This window comes from Danio aesculapii, chromosome 22, assembly GCF_903798145.1.
Source record: "Danio aesculapii chromosome 22, fDanAes4.1, whole genome shotgun sequence".
Classification (NCBI taxonomy): Eukaryota; Metazoa; Chordata; class Actinopteri; order Cypriniformes; family Danionidae; genus Danio; species Danio aesculapii.
In genome coordinates, this window is record NC_079456.1 from 32,798,787 (window position 1) to 32,824,394 (window position 25,608).

At 37.7% G+C, this 25,608-nt stretch overlaps 1 protein-coding gene across 1 annotated transcript in view; it reads left to right on the top strand.

The window, feature by feature from the left end:
- ptk7a (protein tyrosine kinase 7a) overlaps positions 1 to 25,608 on the top strand; it is a 105,609-nt gene that overhangs the window by 40,234 nt on the left and 39,767 nt on the right. Inside the window, exons 2-5 of the mRNA XM_056447591.1 lie at positions 12,180 to 12,476; positions 18,341 to 18,443; positions 19,649 to 19,833; positions 25,326 to 25,473. Of these exons, the coding sequence (XP_056303566.1) occupies positions 12,180 to 12,476; positions 18,341 to 18,443; positions 19,649 to 19,833; positions 25,326 to 25,473 (733 nt within the window). The remainder of the gene's footprint in view (positions 1 to 12,179; positions 12,477 to 18,340; positions 18,444 to 19,648; positions 19,834 to 25,325; positions 25,474 to 25,608) is intronic.

The window sequence follows — 25,608 nt, forward strand, 5'->3', positions numbered from 1 at the left end:
ACATGTTTCATAAGTTATACAATGAAAGCCTCATTTTGGTGCAGAGTTATCATTATGCAAAAATCAAGACACTTTTTAAAAATTGATATTTTATACTATTAATTACTGTAATTTTCCAATTGGAAAAAAGGTTGGTTGTACACTAAATCATCAAAACTATAAACTATTTGTTGAGTTTATGACGCAGATCCAGGACTGAGGCGATCAGCATCAGCACTGGTTTGGCATCAACTCGTCGGTGTCAAACTGTGACCAGAAATATCCTCCTTTCATTTTGTTTCTTTGGCAAAATACATTTGTAGGCACGTGTGGTTGCACGTGTTACTGTCCTGCGAGTTAATGTGTGTTGCACATTTAGGGGTCGATCACACCGAACACTATTTTCCGTTCCAAAAGCGCGAGGCACTGCCTTTTTTGTTGACAAGAAAAAAATAACCACATTGCTCTTTTTTTTTTTTTATATCACTGGGAAACGACTGAATCAGCTGAGCCGTATTGTGCGCGAGTGTTGCTGTCGATGTTGTTATAATTGTAATATTTAATAATATTGTTATATTCAAGATTTGTAAAGTCATACAGCTCTAGAAAACTTGAAACAGCGACCATTAGTCTCTCTTCCATCTTTAAAAGTTCACTTAGTCCCAACACATGGGACGATAACCGTTTTCAAGGTATACGCGATTTGGAAGCCAAAGTTTTAAAACCGCCAACATTTTCTGCTATACATGTATGTATATGTAATTATGTAATATGTTTTTTAGGACAACAGTATCTCCAGCAAAAAAGATATCCAAAAATGGAGTTTTAAATTGTAAATAAATCAGTGTTTTAGAAACTAATGAAGGCAGTATAAGTTAATAGTTTCACTCGAATTATTTAGCCCAACATGTCTACTGTTAAAATATTTTGGAAATGTTTCTCACAATAAAATATTCTGTGGTTATATGGGGAAAAAAGTATTTGTTTTTTACCTAGACATTTAAAGAGAACATGTTTGAGAGCAGTAATCACAATACCGTGAAACCGTTATATTTTTATCAAGGTTATCATACCGTATGAATCTTGTAGCGGCCCATGCGTACAAACACTGCTGTCACCTCAACTGAAACCCCGCCTCTTCTTTCATTTGGTTGAAGAAAGAAAAACATGAGCTAACACGCTTTTACCGTTCAGGGTTGACTTTTATTTCAATTGCGAGCACACGGCGCACAACGGCAAAACACTCGCGGCTGTTGGTAAGCCATTTAAAAAAATGTCCCTCTCAGCGCAAAAAGTGCGTTCGCTGTGATCGACCCATAATGCAGCCAAACTAAAGAAATATATAAAATAATCTTATTTGAATCATTTAACTGATACCATTAATCGGTTAAAAACACACCCTTTCAGTTAATTGGTTATTTTGAGCATATCTAATTATTACTAAACAAATCTATTGACAATATCTCTATGTTTAGGTCTAATTCACCTTATTTAAGTGAAATTTGGAAAATCAGCAGTGTAGCAGAAGGCTCTACATTAATCTGAATTATCTTTAGTGTTGTGCTGGATCTCCATTATGTTGAAGCTCTGGAGAAGTTGACAGCTCTGCTTTTTTCATTAAGGACAATAGAGAAAGGATCTCGGCGTGTCGGGTTGAAGGATAAAGATCTTGTGTCCTGGAAACGTGCATGTATAGACATGATGGAGTACAGTATTAACTGCTGAAGAACAGCACAGGCACAGCCAGCAGTGGGTTTTTAATGCGTGTGTGTGTGTGTGTGTTAGCTTTTGTCGCAGCTCTGTGGGTGTGCATATATGTTTGCGTAATCATCAAAAAGAGGTGATTTCTTGGTTAAACTACATTTACGTTTAGTCGTTTGGTAGACGCTTGTCAAAACGGACTCCCGATTGAGGAGAAACTCAATATAAATGACTAATATTTGCTTGTAGTTAGGACTGTTAGATTTGGGGAAAATATCTTGCTTTTTTTTTTTTTTTTTTTCAGATTTTGCGAATATTTATTTTGAAGTGCAATTTATTTTGTAGTCAAGCTTCAACTCAATATTCTGTATCATAGCTTCTGTGTTATTTAAAAAATGAAAAGAAAAGATATTCACTTACTCCAACTTTTATTCAAAATATGTTTTTAAATGTTCAGAAATTAAACACTCATTTTTTACCATCATCCCACTTGTTCGCACTTTTCTGTTTGTTTGTTTTATTGTAGGCGTTACGCAAAGTTCATTTGCGCCATTCTGATTGGATGAACAAAAGTGTACTCAATTGACTAGTAAGAGGCCGATCACACCGAAATCGCTTTTTGCGTTGAGAGGTGCCTTTTTTTGAATCTTTTAGTAGCGCCCGTGTGCGTTTTGCACGCTACTTATGCACCATGTGCACCTCGCATTTTAACAGCCTGCTGCAACACGCATTTTTTCAGTTGCACTGAGCACTCACAGGGGGAAAAAAGTCAACTCTAAGCGTAAAAAGCGCCATTATTGCCTTTTTAGCTAATAAATAGAAGACAAACCAGACAGTAATGTGTGAATTGTGGAGTGGGCTAAATAAAAAACTGTCAGTATTTTTTAGTAAGTGTACTTTTTTGGCTTTTATTCTTGCCATAATATAAATAAATATATATATATATATATATATATATATATATATATATATATATATATATATATATATATATATATATATATATATATATATATATATATATATATATATATATATATATATATATATATGTATATATATATATATATATATATATATATATATATATGTATATATATATATATATATATATATATATATATATATATGTGTGTGTATATATATATGTTTGTGTGTGTATGTATGTATATATGTATGTGTATATATATTTATTTATATATATATTTATTTATATATATATATATATATATATATTTATATAATATTATTTATATATATATTTATATTTATATTTGTAGAGTAACTCATGTTCTGTTGTCATTAATATTTAACTTTAATAGGGAAAACTGTCCAAGATATAAACAAAAGCAAGTGATGATTCAAAGTTTGATTTAAAAAAAAAATCGCGAATGGTTATGAAGATCCTTATAATCATTAAAATAATAAAAAAATAAATAAAAAAAAATATATATATATATATATATATATATATATATATATATATATATATATATATATATATATATATATATATATATATATATATATATATATATATATATATATATATATATATATATATTTTTTAGTTTAAAAATCTTATACAATAGTAATGATATGACGTAGTTGCTACTTCTCTGTTTATCTGTCTGATTTTATGGTCAGTTTCTTTTGACCACATCCTGTCGTTTTAAAGAATATCACAACGGCAAACACAGCAGGTATAAAAGCCTTGTCCGATTTGTGAGGTGCGTGCAGTCAGCGGAGGTCCGCGAAAGTATAAATCAGCCTTTAGTCAGTACTAAAGCCCAATCTGAAGCTAATCTAACAAAATAACTCATAATAACGCTCCGAAGTAGCACACCCAAATTTATATGTTAGGGAAAATATTAAATAAAAGAATAAAAAACTCAAGAGAAACACAATGTATAAAAATTAGGTTGAAATTTTGTAGCTTATAGTTTTTTGCAATATTTCGCATGAATTTAAATGGATTGTCTTTCTATTTATAAAGGTGTTTGGTACTAAAATATTACCTTAAATTATATTTATCAGTTTAATAAATCAGCTTTGTTTAAATGCACCAAAATATATGACTGAAATTCACTGAGAAATTGATAAAAATCTAAATTTTCAAAAAGGGCTGTACTCAATTATGCTAAGCACTAGGGATGTCTAGATCCGATCACGCAGTTTATATATAATATAGTCATTTTTTTTATAACACATCTATAGTTATGTGGTGGCACATAGTTAGAACCCTTTCTTGACTTACAGAGATGCTACTGGTTAAATGCTGGCAAAGTAGAACACGAGGAGTTTGAAGCAGAAAGGATGTATGTCTGTGGTCTGGAGGTATTATAAAGTTGATGACAACAACATTGACATAGCAAACTGTGTGATATGTAAACTGCTGGGTATTTTGAGGTGTTATTTGTAATGTTTATATTAGTTTTTTTATATTTACTGTTGCACTAAAGTTTAAAAGTGTAGAATTGATGTTATTTATGACTTGATTGTTCTGTGCTACCTCACAAAAGTGCTCTCTTTGTAACAGAGTTGTTAAATGTTAAAATAAGGTGAATTAAATAAAAAAAGGAACATCTTTGATCTGTTTTTTCGCTCTTCTTTATTCTTTTTTGTGTATTATAAAAGTATCAGATCGGGTTTCGGTATCTGCAGATACTCAAAATCTAATGACTCGGACTCCAGGGCCAAAAAAAGCTGATCGGGACATCCCTACTGAGCACTGTATATTGCAGCAAAACAATGCCAGTTTTCTTCCAATATAGTCTGCGCACAGCTGTGTATTGAGTGGAGTCATGTTGACACCCCGTCAAAGTGAATTAAAGAGAGGTTATCTCTCTCCGGACAGCTGCAACCATCTCGTTTCACTCATGAAATATCTCCAGACTCCAGTCACTCATCACAGCTGTTTATTGAATGTTTTAGTGCCGCGGTGCAGGGAATCTGGCCTTCATTTCCCATTCCCAGTGTGAGCGCTGGCCATCCGAGCGGGACTGACTACTGTCTGTCTGTCTGGCTGAATGTCAGATCTGCTGAATGAAGATTCACTCTGCAGGACGGAGAACAGCAGAGGGACTGAGCATTAGACCCTGGGGCTCTCCTGGCATTCAGCAGGGACAATAACCGGATTCACGGTTTGCCGCGGTTTGGATAAGTCAAGGTTTTAAAACCTAAATTTAATTGAAGTCAGAATTATTCGCCCTTGTGTAGTTTGTCCCCCAATTTCTGTTTAACGGAGAGAAGATTTCTTTATCTTTGCCATGATGACAGACATAATATTTGACTAGATATTTTTTAAGACACTTCTATACAGCTTAAAGTGACATTTAAAGGCTTAACTAGATTAATTAGGCAAGTTAGGGTAATTAGGCAAGTCATTTTTAGCAGTGGTTTATTCTGTAGACCATCAGAAAACAACAATGAAGGTTATCGTTGGGGTCTGAGCGGCAAGTCAGCATTAAAGGGCCAGTTTTGTTCTGGTCTGGGGTCTGTTCTTTGTACGTGGATTACTCCATTTAGCTGGATTTGGTTGTTGACGATTTGACATGATCCAGGATCATTTCGTTCTTCAAAACTAATCTGAGAATTGTTGTCATAGCAGCAGGTCTGGTAGCTCAAACCTGCTCGGGAGCAGCAGCTCATTTCATGTAAACAGGATTAAATCGGCTCATTTCTAGCAAATGTAATACTGAAAGCATGTACCAAATGCTGATATGTTCTTACAGTAGTAACCTATAGATTATATACACTTGGGAAAATAGTTTAAAAAAAAGTTTATTTATACACATTTATAATTTATATTATTTAATATTAAATAATTAATAGTATTTATGTTTATATACATATACGTTTAAAAATATATACAAATAAAACTTATGCAATCTGCACACTGAAATAAAAGTACAAAAACAGGGTGGTTCTCCCCAAGTGGATCAAAGAGTACATTTATTAACATATGATTTGTTTTGGAGACAAATGTTTATTATTTCAAGGTACTGATCCAACTTTAGTAGAATTTCTTTATGATAATAGACAGCATGCTCAATATTAACAGTTTTTTGTTTGTTTTTTTATTAAAAAATAATAATTTATTCAGTAATGCACATGATTTGATAGCTAATATGCCGTTGATTTGATGCTTTGCAAAATTTCCAGACTCCTTTACCACTATCAAAATGCTTTTTGATGCAAAATTAATTTAAATTCCTTACGCCGATTAAGAAATTAAAATTAGCCTAGGCTACTACAGTTAAGAAAATCCGGCCTAAAATGCAAAACTAAATTAATTGCGAAATACTCTTGACACATGAGTATAAAGGATGCAGCCCACAACAAATGTGGAAAGTTATTGCGTATCATATTTAACAAACCATCTACTACGAATTTCATATAAGTTTGCTGACATTGATAATTGAATATTAATCAGATGATGTCATTACGCTGCTGTGCCATCAGCCAATCATTGCATTGCTGATCATGATTTCGAGGATCGATAGATCTGTGCTTCACAACACACACACACACAGCAGTCTCAGATCAGTTCATTCAGACATTTTAATCTGATTCCTGAACTTGTTTGAAGAACCAAATTAGCGAGAGATCAGTAATCAAGATTAACAGATCCAGGATCTGCCAAATCATCTCAGATCATTTAAGCGAGCTCTAAAGCACACCTGGGCGTCTGGATTGAAGTTCCAGCTGCATGAAAACAAAGAGTGAACAGAGTCTTGAGGGAGGCCGAAAGCTGCTCTGCTTTCTCTCAAAGCCTCATTCTTTCACCTGCATTTTACTAATCGACAGCACAAGTCATCCATCTGGAGCTGCAAGCACTGATCTGCTGGGTTAAAGCTCCTGTGAAGTGCTTTGAAATGTGCACTAATTTCATTCAGAATTTGACAATCTCAACTGAAACATGAAGAGTGGGTGGGGCAAAGAGTAGCTCCTCCACTTTTTAAAAGCAGCCAGTAGCATTTAGTTTTTCTCACAGCTCTGCCAATAGCCGCATTTCCACTATCGGGCCAGTGCGAGCCAGGGCTTTAATCGGGCCAGGCCGGGCCAATAGCCCGGGAGGTTGAGAAATGAGGCCGAAATCATGTCGCGTTTCCACTGTCGGGCTAGTTGCTCGCAGCGCGTCACGCAAACACCGCCCCCAGAACGTCCCCCGAATCAAACGTCACACAACCCGTCACACAACCCGCCCACTTCAGCGGGAACAAAAAACTCAAATTATAACCACAAACACAACCTGGCATCACTACGAGAGCTGGAAGATGGAGAACACCGAAGCGATTGCTTTTTTTACTGTTTGTGGTCTGTTGGTGTAAGGCCAGACAGCGATCCCTGGATAAGGACATTCGAGTTCGGCGGCATTTACTTGGAACACAGATTTTGGCTGCAAGGCGCAAAAGAGCAGCCGAGCGACGAGAACGACGATAGCAAAACAAATGTAAGGGAAGAAAGCATCTTGTCTCCTCTTTACCTGACAGGAAAACTCCGCCTTTGTACGTAACCCCGCCCCAAAGCCCCAGTTGGCCCTCCTTGGCCCAAGGTATTCGGCGGGCCGAAAAAGGCCGGACGCTGGCCCCAAGGAAGCCCCGCTTTGGCCCAATTACGCCCCGGAAGTGATAGTGGAAACGCGACTGGCCTTGGCTCGCCCTGGCTTGCTCGCTTTAGGCGCGATAGTGGAAACGCGGCTAATGAGTGGTTGAGTTTAACTACATCAAATAAAAGCAAATAAGAAGGTGGCGGGGCATGTCAGACACTAGAGAGCATTTAATTGGTCAGAAGATTTGATGAGAAACTGAAGTATGAGCTGATTATTTTGTACTTTTGCATCACTAGTAGCATTTTAGTTCTGTAACTGAGTGTGGCAAAACACTTCTGCTTATTCAACGTGTCCACATTGCTGAATAATGTGGATATAACAATGCTGAATCGTAGAAATGCTGGATTACGGTCGTGCTGGGGGGTCGAATCGAGATTGTGATCTTGTAATGATTAATCATGCAGTCCTACTTAGGATGGGTTTTAGGGCAAAAAAACAGTTTCAAGGGGATCGTGAAGGGGTACTTGTAGGTGGAGAAGAGGTATAAAAATACAATTTGCATTGAGCGTAATAGGGTTGCAACAACGAATCGATTAAATCGATAAAAATTGATTACTAAAAGAGTTGTCAAAGAATTTCAGAATTGATTGGTTGTGTCAAGCGATGCAGGGATGTTTGATTATTAAAAAGAAAAACTTTAGTTGAGTGCAGAGCGGAGTGAACACGGTCTCTCTTGCGCACTGATGCTAGCAGAGGTCAGCACCACATAGACTGGGACGAGGAGGAAGGAGTTCAACGGCAGGGCAAATCATGTCAGAATCCTACTTTTCTTCCGTTTTGAAATGAGGAACATAATGTCCCTCGTGCTGGTGTGTACATGTTATCCAGCTTGACAAGCATGACAAGTTAGCGTTAGCTTATTAACCCTTAGAACGGAAGGGTAACTAGGGCTGGGCGATGTTGACCAATTTGGCATCGTACGATGTCTAATTGTGAAACATCATGAATTAATTAAATAATTCATCATGAATTAATTATTTGTAGCCTACCGTTTCAACTACCTGACCCGCATGGTCTTTGTTTTACCCATCATAAATCATAAATAAATAAATAAAAGTTATACACAAATTACCACCTGTCAATTACTTTTTCTACGGGACAAACTTGGTTGGTAAAAAAAGTGCACAACCAACAGTATCTGAGGCTTTCACTCAAACGACTAAGTACAAGCGTGAAAGAGAAAGACTGAAGCAGTGTACTGACGCTGTGACACGTTACCTGCTAGATTCAATAGACCGAAGAGTCGTTACATAGAGACAAAATTAATGAAATATCATTTTTAACAGCTATAGTGAGACACAATCCAGCGATACACCCTTGATAAACTGTCCGACGTGCACTGCTCTCTGGGGTTTTATGCTCACAGAACCCACTGACTGCTGGAGCTCAGATGTCCGCATTTACAGCAGCACGTACCTGTGTGTGTGGTCACGTGATGTGTGGTTTCAAAGGTATATAGAGGGAGATCTTTTCAGAAATGCTAGGTGAACCGCCAGTGTGGACGTGGATCGTTTTGTTCGTGTAAGACTTATTCGAGTAAACGGGGCCTGAGTGTGTATTTTATGCGAGCGGGTTGCTGCAGGGACGCGGGCAGGGTGGAAGATCGCAATGCCGGCTCAGCATTGGGATGTCTATTGGCAGTCAGCGATGGACGATGGCATCGTCTATCAACCCAACCCTTACGGTAACCCTTAGAACCACTACTAAAAATTTCAAACTGAGCTTTGGTGCGTCGGCTGGCGCTGAGCCAGAGAAAGACGTGTCATATCACAATTATGCAGTTTTTTTAACCGCCTAATGCTTATTTTATGTTTTAGACATGCAAATACACAGAAGTACTAGTGAAACAATACATTTAGAGTTTGTAAAACACACGAGAAAGTCTATGGAAGTCTAAAAATCTATTAAAATATAATTTGTGGGTGTGTTTTATTCATATCAGATACACATATCAATGAAGTTGAATCTATTCTTGTATAAGTTCCCCAGCAACTTACTTGCATGCGTTTTGGGAGTAACTGGTGAGTTTACGTGCTGAATCCTGCGTGTTTTGCTTTTATGAATGAGGCATGCACGTGGCCCAAGTAAACAGGGTGACCCCCATCTCACGTTTTAGATCACGATTAGGATCATTTATACCATCTTTTAAACAACACAATATACTCACTCACGTTTTTGTGAATTGGAACATCAGGTAGTTGACATGATGAGCAAGTGTGTGAATGTTGAATTAAAACCAATAAAAGGGAGACATCTGTCATACAGCGCTATTGTGGCTGTGTGTGTCATGTGACAAACATGACGCGTCGCCATGGAAACATTAAGGGTGAACGTTCTAAAATAATGGTCGCCTTAAAAAAACTCAGTGCCGCTTTGTTGTTGCTAGATCAGATACGGTTGTGGCCAGTAGTTAACGAAAATGATTTGTTATTTATTAAATTTTCCATTAATTGTATTTTATTAACGTCTACTCAACCATCACAGTAACGTAGAAACGGTAATTATACCAAGTATTATTTATGTTATCTATTAAATGACCCAATAAGTTGTATATTTTTAAGGTATACCCATATCCTAACCCTAAACCCAACGATCATAGTAGTATAAAAATATGAATTATTGTTATACAGTGTCATAACGCTGCTATATTGATGTGCATATCGCACTTCTGGCTGGCCGTGTAACTGATCTAGACTTTACCCTCCTGGTTCCAGAATGTTTTAAACTCACCATGGGTTAATAACAGTAGTACATGAGTGGTATAGTATCAGTAGTACCATGTTTGTACACTTTCTAAAGATTGCAGTTTTGTTTTTGATTAAGTGGTTGGAAATTAATGCTTTTCTTGTATTTTTTTTTCAGATTCATTGATAAGTCGAAAAAATAAGATTAATCGATTATTAAAATAATCGTTAGTTTCAGCCCTAGAGCCTAATTCTTTCAGCAGAGTGTTACAATGTTGCTTATCATTGCCTGTGCTTTGTCTTTTTTATTTTCCTGATGGTGCAGGCTGCCTCTTTCTGCTTCAAGCCAAAAGAGCCAAAATCCCAGGACGCTCTGGATATGGAATAAAATCACTGTCATAAATATTTCGTGCGTAAATAAAATTCACGCATCCGTAATTATAAAATCGTAAAGGAAAACGAAGCGTACTCGTAATTTAACGAGGGTACAATTTCAAAATCTGCGATTAGAACAGACACAGATACGACATTTTCTTTGTCTGTTTGTATACGACTGATAAATTTACGATGGGTGTACTTTACAAACACGAATTACAGTTTCTCCACGGACACGAAGTCCTGATTACGAGTACGAATCAAACAGCGACACTTCACTGTCAAAATTACGTCACCGCTGTCACAGGCATTAATAAACAAGCGAGAGTCATCGATCACAACGGCGCGCCTGCTGGGCACTCGAGCTCCACACACACTGTCTCGGGCAAGATTTCTGTTATTCCCTCTTTGAGAAATGTTCGTCCTGAGCTGTAATAAAGGTTGAGACTTAATAAGGTCCAATTTCGCTGTGTTTCTTGGACATTTTACAGAATCAAAATTAAGTACGGGCCGAGGATAGAGAGCTAGCATAATGTAGGTTAACATTACAGGCAGCGAGCGCAGAGTCTCTCCGTGAATCACTGAACAGTGTTTAATTATAACATGACATCTGTTGATTAAGTCAAAATGTATATGTTGTTTATATGTTATTGTTCATATTTTACCCCTGTAAAGATGATAAATACCAACAACCCGCTATAAGAGAAATTTTTCGTGCTCATAGCCGAGTGTAACTTAGGCTAGAGTGTATGAAAGATCGTTTATTTCTGCAGTCCAACATATAATCATTCATTCATTTTAGTCCCTTTATTAGCCTTAGTCCCTTTATTAATCCAGGGTCACCACAGCGGAATAAACCGCCAACTCATCCAGCACATTTTTTACGCAACGGATGCCCTTCCAGCCCATCTCTGGGAAACACCCATACACTCTCATTCACACTCATACACTACGGACAATTTAGCCAACCCAATTCACCTATACTGCATGTCTTTGGACTGTGGGGGAAACCGGAGCACCCGGAGGAAACCCAAGCGAACACAGGGAGAACATGCAAACTCCACACAGAAACGCCAACTGACTGAGCCGAGGCTTGAACCTGCGACTTTCTTGCTGTGAGGCGACAGTACTACCTACTGCACCACTGCATCGCCTCCAACATTTATTGTTTTTATTAAAATATTAATAACCGCTTCCATCACACAGTTTTTAAATGTAAGTGCTTATATTTACATTAGCGAGACTTTGTTATAGTGCAGATACGGGCGGTCAAATGAGAAATACAAGCGTTTGGCTGGAAGCTTGATCCCACAGCTCCGCCTCTGGCTCCATCTGGTAGTCCCTTCTGCGCATGCTCAGGCTCCAATTTCAGCAGTCTTTTGCGACAGTTTGTACTCGTCATGAGGCGTTGTCCCTTTAAAGCGTTCAATGGGAAAAGGCGCTGTTGCGTCATCCATATTTTTTACAGGCATTTGTAGGAACGGTAAAAAAAAAAATCTTTCTTGTTTTAAATCCTTGACTTTTCAAAACCACATTAAAGCTTGAACCCGGTTATCGCCCCCTGCCTAAAATCATCTCATATCCTGTACAGTGTTCAACATTTGAAGACAATAGGTGTTATTTTCAATAGCCTAAGGACAACGTTGATGAAAAACAAATAAATTAATAAACCCACATCCAAGTGTGCATAAAACAAAGAATAAGAATAAGAATAAACCCAAAGATGCCTTTTCAAGTTGCAGCCCTAGATTCAGGCAAATTCTTTCAGCACCATGTTGCTTATCATTCCTCATGCTTTGTCTATTTTTCTTTTTTTTTTTTGATAGTGATTATGGCACAGGCTGCCTCTTTCTACTTCACCAACAAGCCAAAACCCCAGGACGCTCTGCACGGGCGCAGTGCCATGCTGCGGTGTGAAGTAAACGACCCTCAGGGTGTTTCCTACGCCTGGATCCACAACGGAGAGGCGGTCACAAACTCAGAACGACGCTTTCTGGATGGAGGAAACCTGAAGTTCACTGCCATCGACCGGACGCTGGACTCTGGAAACTTCCAGTGCATCGCCTCTAAAAACAGCACTGGAGAGGAGGAGCGCACGACCGAGACCTCCTTCAACATCAAGTGTGAGTTTACCTTTATTTCATATTAAGGCTGTGCAATATGTGGTTTCAGCATCGATACGGCAATGTGCACATGCACAAATACAGGATTCCCACAATTCTTGACATTTCTTGAATTTCAGACATATGGATTCAAGGCCTGAAAGTGCTTGAATCTGCCGTTTATGAAGATCTGCAATGTCAAATCAGGATTTTAGTTGAGTTAAAAACACATGATTGTGGAGAAATTGCAAGGTTTTACCATAAAGTTACCAAAAAACCTGTATGATTTGCATGTGTTTAAACACCTTTTGACTGCTGGTGTAGTTTTAGGTAGTTAAAACTGATTCAGTTCAGTTTAATACAAATGTCACTGTTTAAGCTCCACCAATTCAGTGGCAAGATCCAAAACTCCAATCAGTGGGGCTTTGTTCCCCAAAATTTCCACTGAAAGGTTGATGCGACTATTTTTAATTTCCTAATGTCAGAGCTATCGAGGGTGGCTCTTGTGTTCATAGTGCGAGATCCACTTTATATTACAATGGGGGAAATAAGTATTGAACACGTCAGCATTTTTCTCAGAAAACATATTTCTAAAGGTGCTGTTGACTTAAAATTTCCACCGGATGTTGAGAGATTCATATATGCAAAGAAAACAAAATTAATTTGTTTACAAATGAAGTTCTGTGTAATAAAATGAAATGACGCAGGGAAAAAGTATTGAACACATGAAGAAAGGAAGGTGTAGAAAAAGTTGGAAAGCCCAGACAGCAGCTGAAATCTCTCAGTAGTTCTTCAGTATCTCTCTGCTTTTATTTTTTTATCTAAAACTGATTCAATCCCATGTCAACAGCTCCTTTTGAAATATTGTTGTGAAACATGATGTGTTCAATACTTAAGGGGGTAACACACCAGAAGCGCCGCTCGGCAGTGTGCCGCGTAGCGCCACACAGCGCTATACATTTTTGCCGACTGTTCGCGGCGCCCAGCCATGACTCAGGACACTGTTAATTTTTCTGCCGCGCCACAGAGCGCCATCTGATAAGTTGCATCCGGAAAGTGTTCATAGCACTTAACTTTTTTCACATGTTTTTGTTACAGCCTTATTCCAAAATGGATTAAATCTAATTATTTCCTCAGCATTCTACACACAATACCCCATAATGACAATGTGAAAAAAGAGTTTTGAAATTGTTGCAAATTTATTAAATTAATCAGATGTACATCAGTATTCACAGCCTTTGCTCAATACTTTGTTGATGCACCTTTGGCAGCAATTACAGCCTCGTCTTTTTGAATATGATGCCACAAGCTTGGCACACCTGTCTTTTTGAATTTTTGTCCATTCCTCTTTGCAGTACCTCTCAAGCTCTATCAGGTTGGATGGGAAGCGACGGTGTACAGCCATTTTGAGATCTCCCCAGAGATGTTCAATAGGATTTAGGTTTGGGCTCTGGCTGTACCACTCAAGGACATTCACCGAGTTGTTGTGAAGCCACTCCATTGATATTTTGGCGGTGTGCTTTGGGTCATTGTTCTGCTGGAAGATGAACCGTTGTGCCAGTCTGAGGTCAAGAGCACTCTGAAGCAGGTTTTCATTCAGGATGTCTCTGTATATTGCTACATTCATCTTTCCCTCTGTCCTGACCAGTCTTCCAGTTCCTGCTGCTGGAAAACATCCCCACAGCATGATGCTGCCACCATCATGCTTCACTGTAGGGATGGTATTAGCCTGGTGATGAGCGGTGCTTGGTTTTCTTCAAACGCACCGCCTCGCATTCACTCCAAAGAGTTCAATTTTAGTCTCATCAGACCAGAGTATTTTGTTTCTTATGGTCTTAGAGTCCTTCAGATGCCTTTTGGCAAATTCCAGGTGGGGAGTGGCTTCCGTCTGGCCACTCTACCAAACAGGCCTGTCTCAGAGGTCTACAGAAAATTCCTTTGTCTTCATGCTTGGTTTCTGCTTTGACATGCACTGTCAACCCTGTGCCCTTATATAGACAGGTGTATGCTTTTTCAAATCATGTCCAATCAACTGAATTTACCACAGGTGAACTCCAATTAAGCTGCTGAAACATCTCAAGAATGATCAGTGGAACAGAATGTACCTGAGCTCAATTTAGAGCTTCACGCCAAAGGCTGTGAATACTGATGTACATGTGTTTTTTTTTTTTTTTTTTTTTTTTTTTTTTTTTTTTTTTTTTTTACAGCTTTTTTAAATTTTAATAAATTTGCAACAATTTCAAAAACTCTTTTTTCACATTTTCATTATGGGGTATTGTGTGTATAATTTAGAGGAAATAAATGATAACTAAATAACTAAATAAATAATAATAATAATAAAATAAATAAATAAATAATGCATAACTAAAACACCTGAGCAGACTTATTCCACATTTACAGAGTATATTGACCATAACAGAGAACACACTCTGGGAGAAATTAAACCGAACACCCATGCGGAGCTCAAAATCTCAAGTCGGTGAAACTCGTGTGTTTGCTGAAATGCTTTTCCTGGCGTGTAAAAACACATGTGAACCATTGGCTCTTCTGGCCGCAGCTAGCTAAACAACGCCCGCGTGAGAGATTGCTATTTTGAGCCAGCGAGTGGAAGCCAGACAAAGCGGCCCTTTATGTGCAACGCCAAGATTAATTGGTTGAAATGCAGTGTCCGGCCGTTTGTGTCAGATAACAAGTAAGGTCAACTCAATGGAGACGCCTGTTTTTGCGGCATGAGCAGATGCTGTGAATGGAGGAGTTTGTTTTTGATCATGAGTGCCGACAAGAGTTTAAGTGTTCGTCTGATCACTGAGCTCTTAAGGGCCGGTTCACACCAAAGCACCAAAAGAACAATAAAGATATAGTTTAAAAATAATTCACACTGTTGAAATCCATATTTTCTCTGTTTATTTTGCTGGCTCACATTGCTATTCTTTGTCCACATGAACTGGAAGCTGCGACCTTTTTTTTTTTTTACGTATTGTGATGCAGAGAAACGAAATATTACATGAGAAAGTAGTGGGCGTGGCTTGTTTTGTTTGACTGCAAGCTGATTTGATGTAGTAAAGTAGGTGTTTCATTTAGAAAGATGGGGGAAAAGGGCTTATGGAGAGTTACTACAACCCAACTGACTCCTCCTGCTCACTATTTCTGCTTGTTGACAAAACTCACAGCTGTAGGGACGTGGTTAAGTGTGTTAGACACGCCCTCTAACTCAGACTGCCCTAATCTGAGAATTTTCTTAACAGGAAGGGGATTTGTAGATTTCAGTCTTCGATTACAAGGGCAAACTGTTTATTTCTTCTTAATGACATGCACAGATAAATTGTTCAGCAAAAAACTAGCAATGTGAGCTAACAAAATCAATATGGCTAGTTTTGGTTTCATGGGGACTTTAAATGGCCAAATGAAGATTATTCACTGTTATTACATAAACAGGTCACCACAAATAAGGAGAAGACGAGTGCAATTGCGGTAGAAAAGAATATTTATTTACTCGATTCAATAGTCATGTTGCTAGCCCTACTCTGGTCCAAGACCAACCCAAGACGAAAGATAGGCGATGACCAGATTTCGTCTGCAGCCCCCCTCCTCGCGTCCGAGGCAAACACGCTATTTATAGCAGGGCAAATAAACCATACACCGGTGTTTTCAATCCCAGCGCAATCAGCTGGACCGGTAACACGCAGACACACGCAGACAGACGCCCATACCCCAACCAAAAATGTATTAATCTCCAATACCCAAATCAAACATATTATAAACCGAACAGCAATCAACATGCCTTCATCACTTCAAGAGACTGGTGCATGTGAAAGGGCGTCCGCCAAACTATTTTCCTTCCCCTTAATATGGTGAATCTCCAAGTTGTATGGCTGTAAAAATAAAGACCATCGCATTAAACGTTGGTTAGGATTTTGTGAAGTTGTCAATACGTCAAAGGGTTCTGGTCACAATAGATCACCACCGGCGATCCACTCCCTATATCCCCACCCGATTCCCCACACACACACACACACCCCAGCATAGACATCAAAACCTGGAGCGCCCAAACCAACGCCAAGGCTTCCTTTTTGAAAAACTTTGTTTTGGTAGTCTTTGAAGTCTGAGCATTTGGTTCCAAGTTTAAGAGTGGTGGTTCTTCTGTTGACGTCAACTTGAGCGTTTATTAACATCCTGTCTTACTGTTAGTTTGCAATAATGACCCATTTCCACTGAGTGGGATGGGTCGGGAGGGTACGCTTTTATGCCCATTTCCACTGTCAAAGGGTACCTAAAAGCGAACTGTACTGTACCACTTTTTGGTTACCCTTTGCAAAGGGTACCTTGCACGAAAAAAAGGTACCAAAAGGAGGAGCAGGATGCGCAGCCGAACGCTATTGGTTTATAGAGAAACGTCACTTGCAGGAGAATGAAAACAAAGGAGTCGCCATTTTTAAAAACACAGCCAAGACATTACACCGTAATAATATATAGATATAATAACAAGGCATGGTCGACCCAAGCTCAAACAAACCTTGTCGTCGTCTTGATGAACAGCCACAAAGCCAGGAAAAACAAAACCTACCTTGTCCTGTTATTGTTTTACGAGCCCGTCTAAAAGTGCGAGCGGTTTCACTTTCTCCAGAGAGCTCGCCGCGCATCTTTATTTGAAATGACTAACTTCTTGAGGTTATATTAATAGCGTGCACGTGATCATTGAGGCGTTTCTGATATCTGATCCTTTCAGATAGGGACAAACGCGAGAGTGAAGCACGAAAAAACAAAGGAGCTTATCATCATCATCGCCTTTTGGACTATTATTAACTCTGAATGATGGAAATACTTTCTAACAGAGGTTACTTGTCCTGGTGAAGATTAAAGACATACATGAGAGGTTTGCACTCACTGTGGGCTGTATTTCATGTTGTATTTGAACCCAAATAAGGACTAAATGTATGTTGTGTGTAGGAGAGAGTGTACTGGTCTGTATGTGTTCAAATATGTCGCAGATGTTACAGTAGGTCATTGATCGGCAGTTCTAATCAAATCCTGTTCATAGAAAAGTTAGTAATGAACATTTATACACCAGTATTTATGTGTATAAAGCATCTGTTTTGTGAGAAGTGCTTCTCATATGATATGTGAACGATTGCATAGCCCTAGCCGTGGCTGATGCTGACGTGCACCTGTCAAAAAATTTAACTACACGTCGCAACGACGCATAGCGCAAGCTCTGTGGTTGGTCGGTTTTGTAGTTGTGGCTAGTGTGGGCAGTGCTGAGAGCCTGATGGAGCAAGTGTTTACAAGTGTCGAGTCTCGTGAAAGAGCTCCAGATGGAAACCTTTGTTTTGTGCTTACCTTATGATTAAAGTTGTTGCACGTCCGCCAGTTCCCACCTCTGAATGAGCGTGTTTGAGTCACTTGTACATTTAAGATAGCGTTCAGAAAAAACAAAACACCTGTAAAGAAACTCAACACAGAGGAACATAACCTGCTGCCAGCTAGTGTTTCAGAAGTGTTATTGCAGAGTAACAAGGCAGGTGGCAGGTATTGTGGGTCACGCCAATCACTTGACACAGAAGTATAAACCAGCCTTTAGGCTCTTCTAAATGTGGATTTTGTCAGTGTTTTGGAGCTCACTAGCTTATAGATATCTAACATACTAATACGGACATCTAAAAACTTTATTCTACTTAACACGAGACCTTTAAATTGCGCAATTTAAAGGTCGCTAGTAGCGCTAGTAGCACACTGAGGACTTGCTGGTTTTAAGGGGCAGTGCTGAGTTTTATTGTTCATCAATGTAAGCACAAATATATTTGTTATATTTATATTTATATTTATCGTTATCATGCTTGGTGTAAATGGGTCTGTAACATATGCTTATTTATTTATTTATTTGACAGGGTTGGAAAGTGGTGCGGTGAGTCTGAAGAGTCCAGAGTCAGTGGCAGAGATTCAGAGCTCCTCACAAGTGATACTGCGCTGCAACATAGACGGACACCCACGGTCAGAGACTAGCATTATATATATATATATATATATATATATATATATATATATATATATATATATATATATATATATATATATATATATATATATGTATATGTATGTGTGTGTGTGTGTGTGTGTGTGTTTTAATAATAAATATTCAGAGTGCTCATGATGTCAGTATTGTGCATGTTCATTATCATCTTACTCTACCTGACTAAAGTCTTGCCGTGGATCCCAGTTGTAAGAATAGCAAATGATAACTTCTAGTTGATCATTTGGAAAAAGTGGCAGAAGGTCTGTTGAGCTGCTTCCCAATCATCACAAATACTGCAGAAGACCTACTGGAACCCGCATGGAGCCAAGATTCTCATAGAAATCAGTCAAGTTTGGTGAAGGAAAAATCATGGTTTGGGGTTGCATTCAGTATGGGGGCGTGTGAGAAATCTGAAGAGTGGATGGCAACATCAACAGCCTGAGGTATCAAGATATTTGTGCTGCCCATTACATTACAAACCACAGGAGAGGGCAAATTCTTCAGCAGGATAGCGCTCCTTCTCATACTTCATCCTCCACATCAAAGTTCCTGAAAGCAAAGGTCAAGGTGTTCCAGGATTGGCCAGCCCAGTCACCAGAATGAACATTATTGAGCATGTCTGTGGTAAGATGGAGGCATTAAAGTTGAATCCAAAGAATCTTGATGAACTCTGGGAGTCCTGCAAGAACACTTTCTTTGCCATTCCAGATGACTTTATTAATACGTTATTTGAGTCATTGCAGAGATGTATGGATGCAGTCCTCCAAGCTCATGATGGAGTCAGACACAATATTCATTCTGTTTCCACTGCAGCATGACTTTATATTCTATACTGGACATTATTTCTGTTAGTGACAGGACTTTTATCTAAGTAAAGCCAGACCTTACTGTCCTAATTAAATCATTCAAAATCAAAGCATGTTCATCTTTTATTTTGGTAAAATAAGCGTAATCTGGAGGCCTTTGCCTTTCACATGAGCCACCTCTGATACAAAATGATCAACTAGAAGTCAAGTTATTATTTGTTGGATAGGCAACAAGACTTTTGTCAGGTAGTGTATCTTATATAATGATTGAATTTTAGCATGCGTCTCTGAACAGTAGCATTGGTCATTCAATCACTATGCAGCCAAAATCTATAGTGAAGTTTTCTGTGTTGCATTAATCATTTTGTAATCTACAGGCCGACCAATCGCTGGTTTAAAGACGGGACACAAATAACAGAGAAGAACTACAAAATCAACAACAAAGAGCGAAGCCTTACGCTGCCGAACGCCAGTCCGGATGATAACGGCCTTTACTACTGCTGTGCTAAAAACGCAGCAGGACAAGTGTGCAGCAACGACAACTTCACACTCAACATTATAGGTTTGTGTGTTTCTCTTGACAGCAAATAATGCGGCCAGACTTAGGCCTGTCACAATAATAATATATAGACTTATGGCACAACACATGGACATGACCTCAATCATTTTTGGTCTTGCAATATATATCACTAGGGATGCACCGATACCATTTTTTGGAACCGATTTGATCTCGATACCAAAATTCAGAGTATTGACCGATACAGATCCAATCCCGATGCTGTGCCTTTTTTTTTTTTTTTAAACATAATACAGTTTTTATAGTTCTGGTGATTAAACTCAAATAATATATCTTCTTTAGTAAAAATATATGACAGACGACAGAATCTAACTAAACATGAGTTCAAAATGAGGTCCGTTTATATGCTTCAGCACCAAAACACAAACTGTTAAGTAAAATGTTGATATAAATAATAGTCTATAGCCTATTAGTCTAAATAAATTTCTGTTAATGACAATTCATATCGCATCCATCAGTTTCACTTTTATTAAATTAATCAACTGCTTTGGCCACAATGAGCCAGGCTTTACAAACTATTCACAGCACTGAAAGTATTCCCCTCGGAAGAATAAACTCAGTCGGAAGGATGAAAGAACAGAAACTTTTAATTATTACAGAATAATTTTAAAGAGAGGTGCACATTGCGTCTGCGCGGTCTGTGCGTGAATGAAGCACTTGATGCATCACTGAGACAAAGCACGCAGCCCTTCCGTATCTGCGGACACTTTCAAAACAGCAGCACAATGGGAAGAAATCAGTGCTTTGAGAATCCGTATGTATTATTGAGCCTTTTCTAATATGAAGTTTCAGGTAGGCCTACTTTGTGCGTGAAGAGCAGGAAATAACCCTCTCTACTTCAGTGTTGTGAATGCGATCTGCTGGTCTACAGACACAGCGCAACATGATTTAGAAACAGCAGTGAGCTCCATGTTGCAGGTCATAATGACCCCATTGAATGCGAAACTAAATGCATTTCTCCACCGATTATTTGAACTAACAGGAACAAATAGTCTTGGAGAGAGTTTTTCGGGTTGACATGAGCGCGACACAAAGTTTGATTGTGAATGAATGGAGAATGATCGACAAGGCCAGCGCTGAACTGAACAGGAATTTAACTACTTGAATATTCATCTGTACTTCACATTAAGCTATAGAATGGCTTCAGAACATTTAGGATAAAGTAGCCTACATGACAATCTTATAATAGGCTACCTTTATGGTTTTGTTGGCTTATAAATTACAAAGAATATAGCGCACACGCAAGATCGGATTTGGATCAGTATCAGCTGGCCGATATCCAATCCAGCAAAAATATGCTGTATCGAACCGATATCCGATCCAAGTATCAGGATTAATGTATCCCTATATACAAACTCTAGCCATATTTGAGCTGATCTGTGCAACATCTCTATCTCTATTGGCGGTGTCAGTGTCCGTATGGTTAAAAAAACACTAGTATTCATTATAAATTACTATAGTATATTGGGTGTCTGACAGCTAAAAATAGCTCTAGGAACAGATATCACAGCCTCTGTTACTCTTTACCTTGCACTTTTGTGTAAACGTTTATTATTATTTATTTAGGATATGCATTTTTACATTCTGACTCCAATGCCTGATTATTAAACTGTTAAAATGACTGTAATATAATATGCCATATGATGTGCTCTTTGGTAGAGTGTACTTGCATTGTGCTGATATTATATTGCCATTCTGGTATTATATAATGAGTGGCGTAAAATGAAAAGAATATTGTTTATCACAATATATACAGTTGAAGTCAGAATTATTAACCCCCCTTTGAAATTTCTCTTCGTTTTTAATATTTCCTAAATGATGTTTAACAGAGCAAGGAGATTTTCACAGAATTTCTGATAATATTTTTTCTTCTGGAGAAAGTCTAATTTGTTTTATTTCGATTAGAAAAAAGGCAGCTTTAAATGTTTTAAAAACTTTAGGTCAAAATTATTAGCCCCTTTAAGCTATATTTTTTCTGATAGTCAACAGAACAAACCATTGTTATACAATAGCTTGCCTAACTACCCCAACCTGTCTACTTAACTTAATTAACCTAGTTAAGCCTTTAAATGTCACTAAGCTGTGTAGAAGTGTCTTGAAGAATATCTAGTCAAATATTACTTACTGTCATCATGGCAAAGATAAAACAAATCAGTTATTAGAAATGATTTATTAACACTATTATGTTTAAAAATGTGCTGAAAAAAATTTTGCTCTTCGTTAAACAGAAATTGGGGAAAAAAATAAACAGGGGGGCTAATAATTCTGACTTCAACAGTATATCGTACACCAAAATATAGATATTGTGACAGGCTTAAGTACACTTTACAATAAGGTTGTATTAGTTAATGATAGTTAATGTATTTACTGATATGAACAGAGAAAGAACAATGCATTTATTTCAGTATTTATTCATCTTTGTTAACATGAATGAAAATACAGCTGTTCAGTGGTGGTTCATGTTAACTTGCACTGCATTAAATAATGTCAACTAGCATGAATGATGAAATTAGTAATGCATTAGTAAATGTTGAACTAATGCTGTACAAGTATTGTTCATAATTAGTTCATGTTAGTGAATACATTAATTGATATTAAACCTTATTGTAAAGTGTGACCAAAAATGCTTTTCATTACCTCAAGTTTTTGTCTTGTTTATTGTCCAAATATCTCAAAATTCTTAAATCAAGAAGCATTTTGTAGACGAGTAAAAAATATAGTCTTGTTTTCAGAAATAATGAGTGAGTTTTTTTCTTAAAACAAGCTAATTGTCGGCGCCAGTGGTGTAGCGGTTAGAGCAGGGATGGGCAAACTTGATCCTGGAGGGCCGGTGTCCCTGCATAGTTTTGCACCAACCCTAATCAAACACACCTGCTTGTAGCTTTCTAGTGATCTTGAAGACACTAATTAGGGTGTTCAGGTGTGTTTGATTAGTGTTGGAGCAAAAGTCTGCAGGGACACCGGCCCTCGAGGATCGAGTTTGCCCATGCCTGGGTTAGAGCGTCGACACATGCTCTCTGGTGCTCACGGCAACCCGAGTTCGATTCCGCCTTGCAGTCCTATGCCAATCATTCTCCTCTCTCTGCTCCCCATGCTTTCCTGTCAATACTCTCTACTGTCATATCAAATAAAGGTGAAAAACCCCAAAAAAATTATTATTAAAAAAATAAATAAGTTTGAAAAATTTTAAAATTGTATAAAAAAATAATAAATTATTAAAAATATGTGAGTTTTTAATTAAAACAAGCTAATTATTCTGCCAATAGAGGTAGCAAAATAATCTTGCTTTAACTTTGATATAAGATTAATTTTATTACCTAATTTGCAGATTAAAAAGCTTGTTTTAATTAAAAACTTACTTATTTTTAATACAATTTCTGAAAACGACAGAAATGTTTTTTACTTGTACACAAAAATGCTTCTTTATTTTAAAGAATTTTCAGATATTTCGACCAGAAACAAAACCAAACCTATAAGTAAAAAAAAAGTTTCTTTTGGAATTGTGGATGTTTCTCATCTCAAAGAGCATAGAATCACCAAGAGGCGACACTCTAGTGCGATTTGGGAAACAGCCACTAGATGCCGCTAGTGTCATGCCACGGCCATTTTGGAATGAAAATTCCAATAGAACAACAGCATATTATAAGTTGGAAACAAAAGTTTTCTGGTTTTCTAATCGCTATGAAACGAACGCGAGGTACAGTCTGTCCTGTCAAACGCACATCACATGACAGCAGCAGCTACTCAAACGCCAACAAACTTGTAAACAAAGAGTCGCTGTCATTTCTGGAGGAGATTAATTTTATTGGTGATACCAAATATGTAATGTAATTGCATGCTTGGCCCTAGGTGCCTAACATATAATATTAATACAAGAAGTAGAGTTTTAAGAAAGAATTTACAATAAATACAATTATACATAAAATGTAATCAAAAAATATACATAAAATGTAGTCTAAAGAATAAAAATGTGTAAGCAATACAATACACTGACATTAAGTCCATATGGCGATGAGTGTAAACCAGAGTTGTGCAGATATAGAGCAGTATATAGTGCAAAAAGGCTTGTAAACATGATAATTATGATAAAATGACTGAATGCCCGACCATACTGCCTGAGAGGCGTTTCATAGATGGCCACTGAGTGAAATGACTTGCCTTAAAGAGACTTTATGTCTTAGCCCCATTGACTTCCATTATAATCACATTTTTTAATTGCAAAGCCATGACATGACATAATCCTGCATTCTTGATTGTTGCTAGTTTTCCCTGTTGGGAAGAGGTCAAATGTCTAATTTTCACTGTTGATCATCAGTTGGCAGCATCAAGCCTCTAGATCGGCCTGTGTAAAAGAGTTTCTGAGATTTATATGGAGTTCAGTGGAGTAAAACAGCAGAGTTGAGTGTGTGTGCAGAAATATACTTACTGTGTGTTTACTGTGTTCTGAGAGCTGAGGGGATGATTTTGAGTTTCTCAGACATATCAAGGTAAGTAATGTGCAAAGGTCTCTCTCACACACTATACTCCATATAGCATATGCATATATGGGAGAAACTAAGCTTTTTTGCACTGTAACTGATGATCAACAGTGAAAATGACACATTTTACTTCTTCGCAACAGGGAAAACCAGCAACAATCAAGAATGCATGATTATATTAAAAGTGTCATTATAATGGAAGTCAATGAAGCACAAACAGCCCCGAACATAACCAAAGGGGAGTCAGTTTGAGTGTATTAAGTTTTTGAAAATTTTCAAGCATTTTCCCAAAATATGTATAAAAATAAGGGTTGTTACCAAAAATCAGCCCATTTGCTGAAACACAGAGAAAGTTATGGCTAAATTAAGACAAAAAATCCCCCCAGAGTGGATGAAAATGACCCAACAGCACACATTAGGGTTAAATAACATTTAAAAGATGATAAACTATTATAAATAATGACATTTATTATCCACAATAGCAAGTTTGCGACGGCTAAATGAATTGAAAGGTAAACATGTTCTATTAATAATAGTAACAGGATTGAATGGTTGAGCACTAGGCTATGTTTTTAAGTATTACATTTAAGAAATTATACTTGATGTTTGGTCATAGGTTTCCAACATTTTTCAAAATATCTTTTTCCAAGAGGGAGAATAATCAAGAATGTTTGAATTTTATGCTGTCAGTGCATCAAAAATATTATAATAGAAGTCAATGGGGCAAAAACAGCCCCCAAACATAACCTAAGGGAAGTCAATTTGAGTGTATTGTTGAGTTTTTAAACATTTTCAAAGCATTTTCCCAAAATATGTGTCAAAATAAGATTTGTCACCAAAAATCAGTCCAGTTGCTAAAACACAGAGAAAGTTGTGGCCAAATTAAGACTCAAAATCAGCCCAGAGTGGATGAAAACACCCCACAACAGCACACATTAGGGTTAAGGTCTCTTGTTCCTGCTGTGTAATGTGTGTGTTTTTGTTTTGGTCTCTCCGCAGATAAGAGTTTCCCTCAGCCGCTGGTGAAACCTGAAGATCTGGTGGTGATGAAGAATGAAGAAGCTCTTTTCCACTGTCAGTTCACAGCCGAGCCGATTCCCGCTGTTGAGTGGTACCATGAGAATGAGCTGGTGGCAAACAAGAGCCGGTAAAACACTTGGTTTGAATTTCAGTGCACTGTAAAATTATGTTAATAACAGTTTTCATAGTTTGTTTTCAGTTCATTTGATGTTGTGAATTGCATTATGGGATGTTGATCTCTGCTCTGTTCACTTTTAATGTT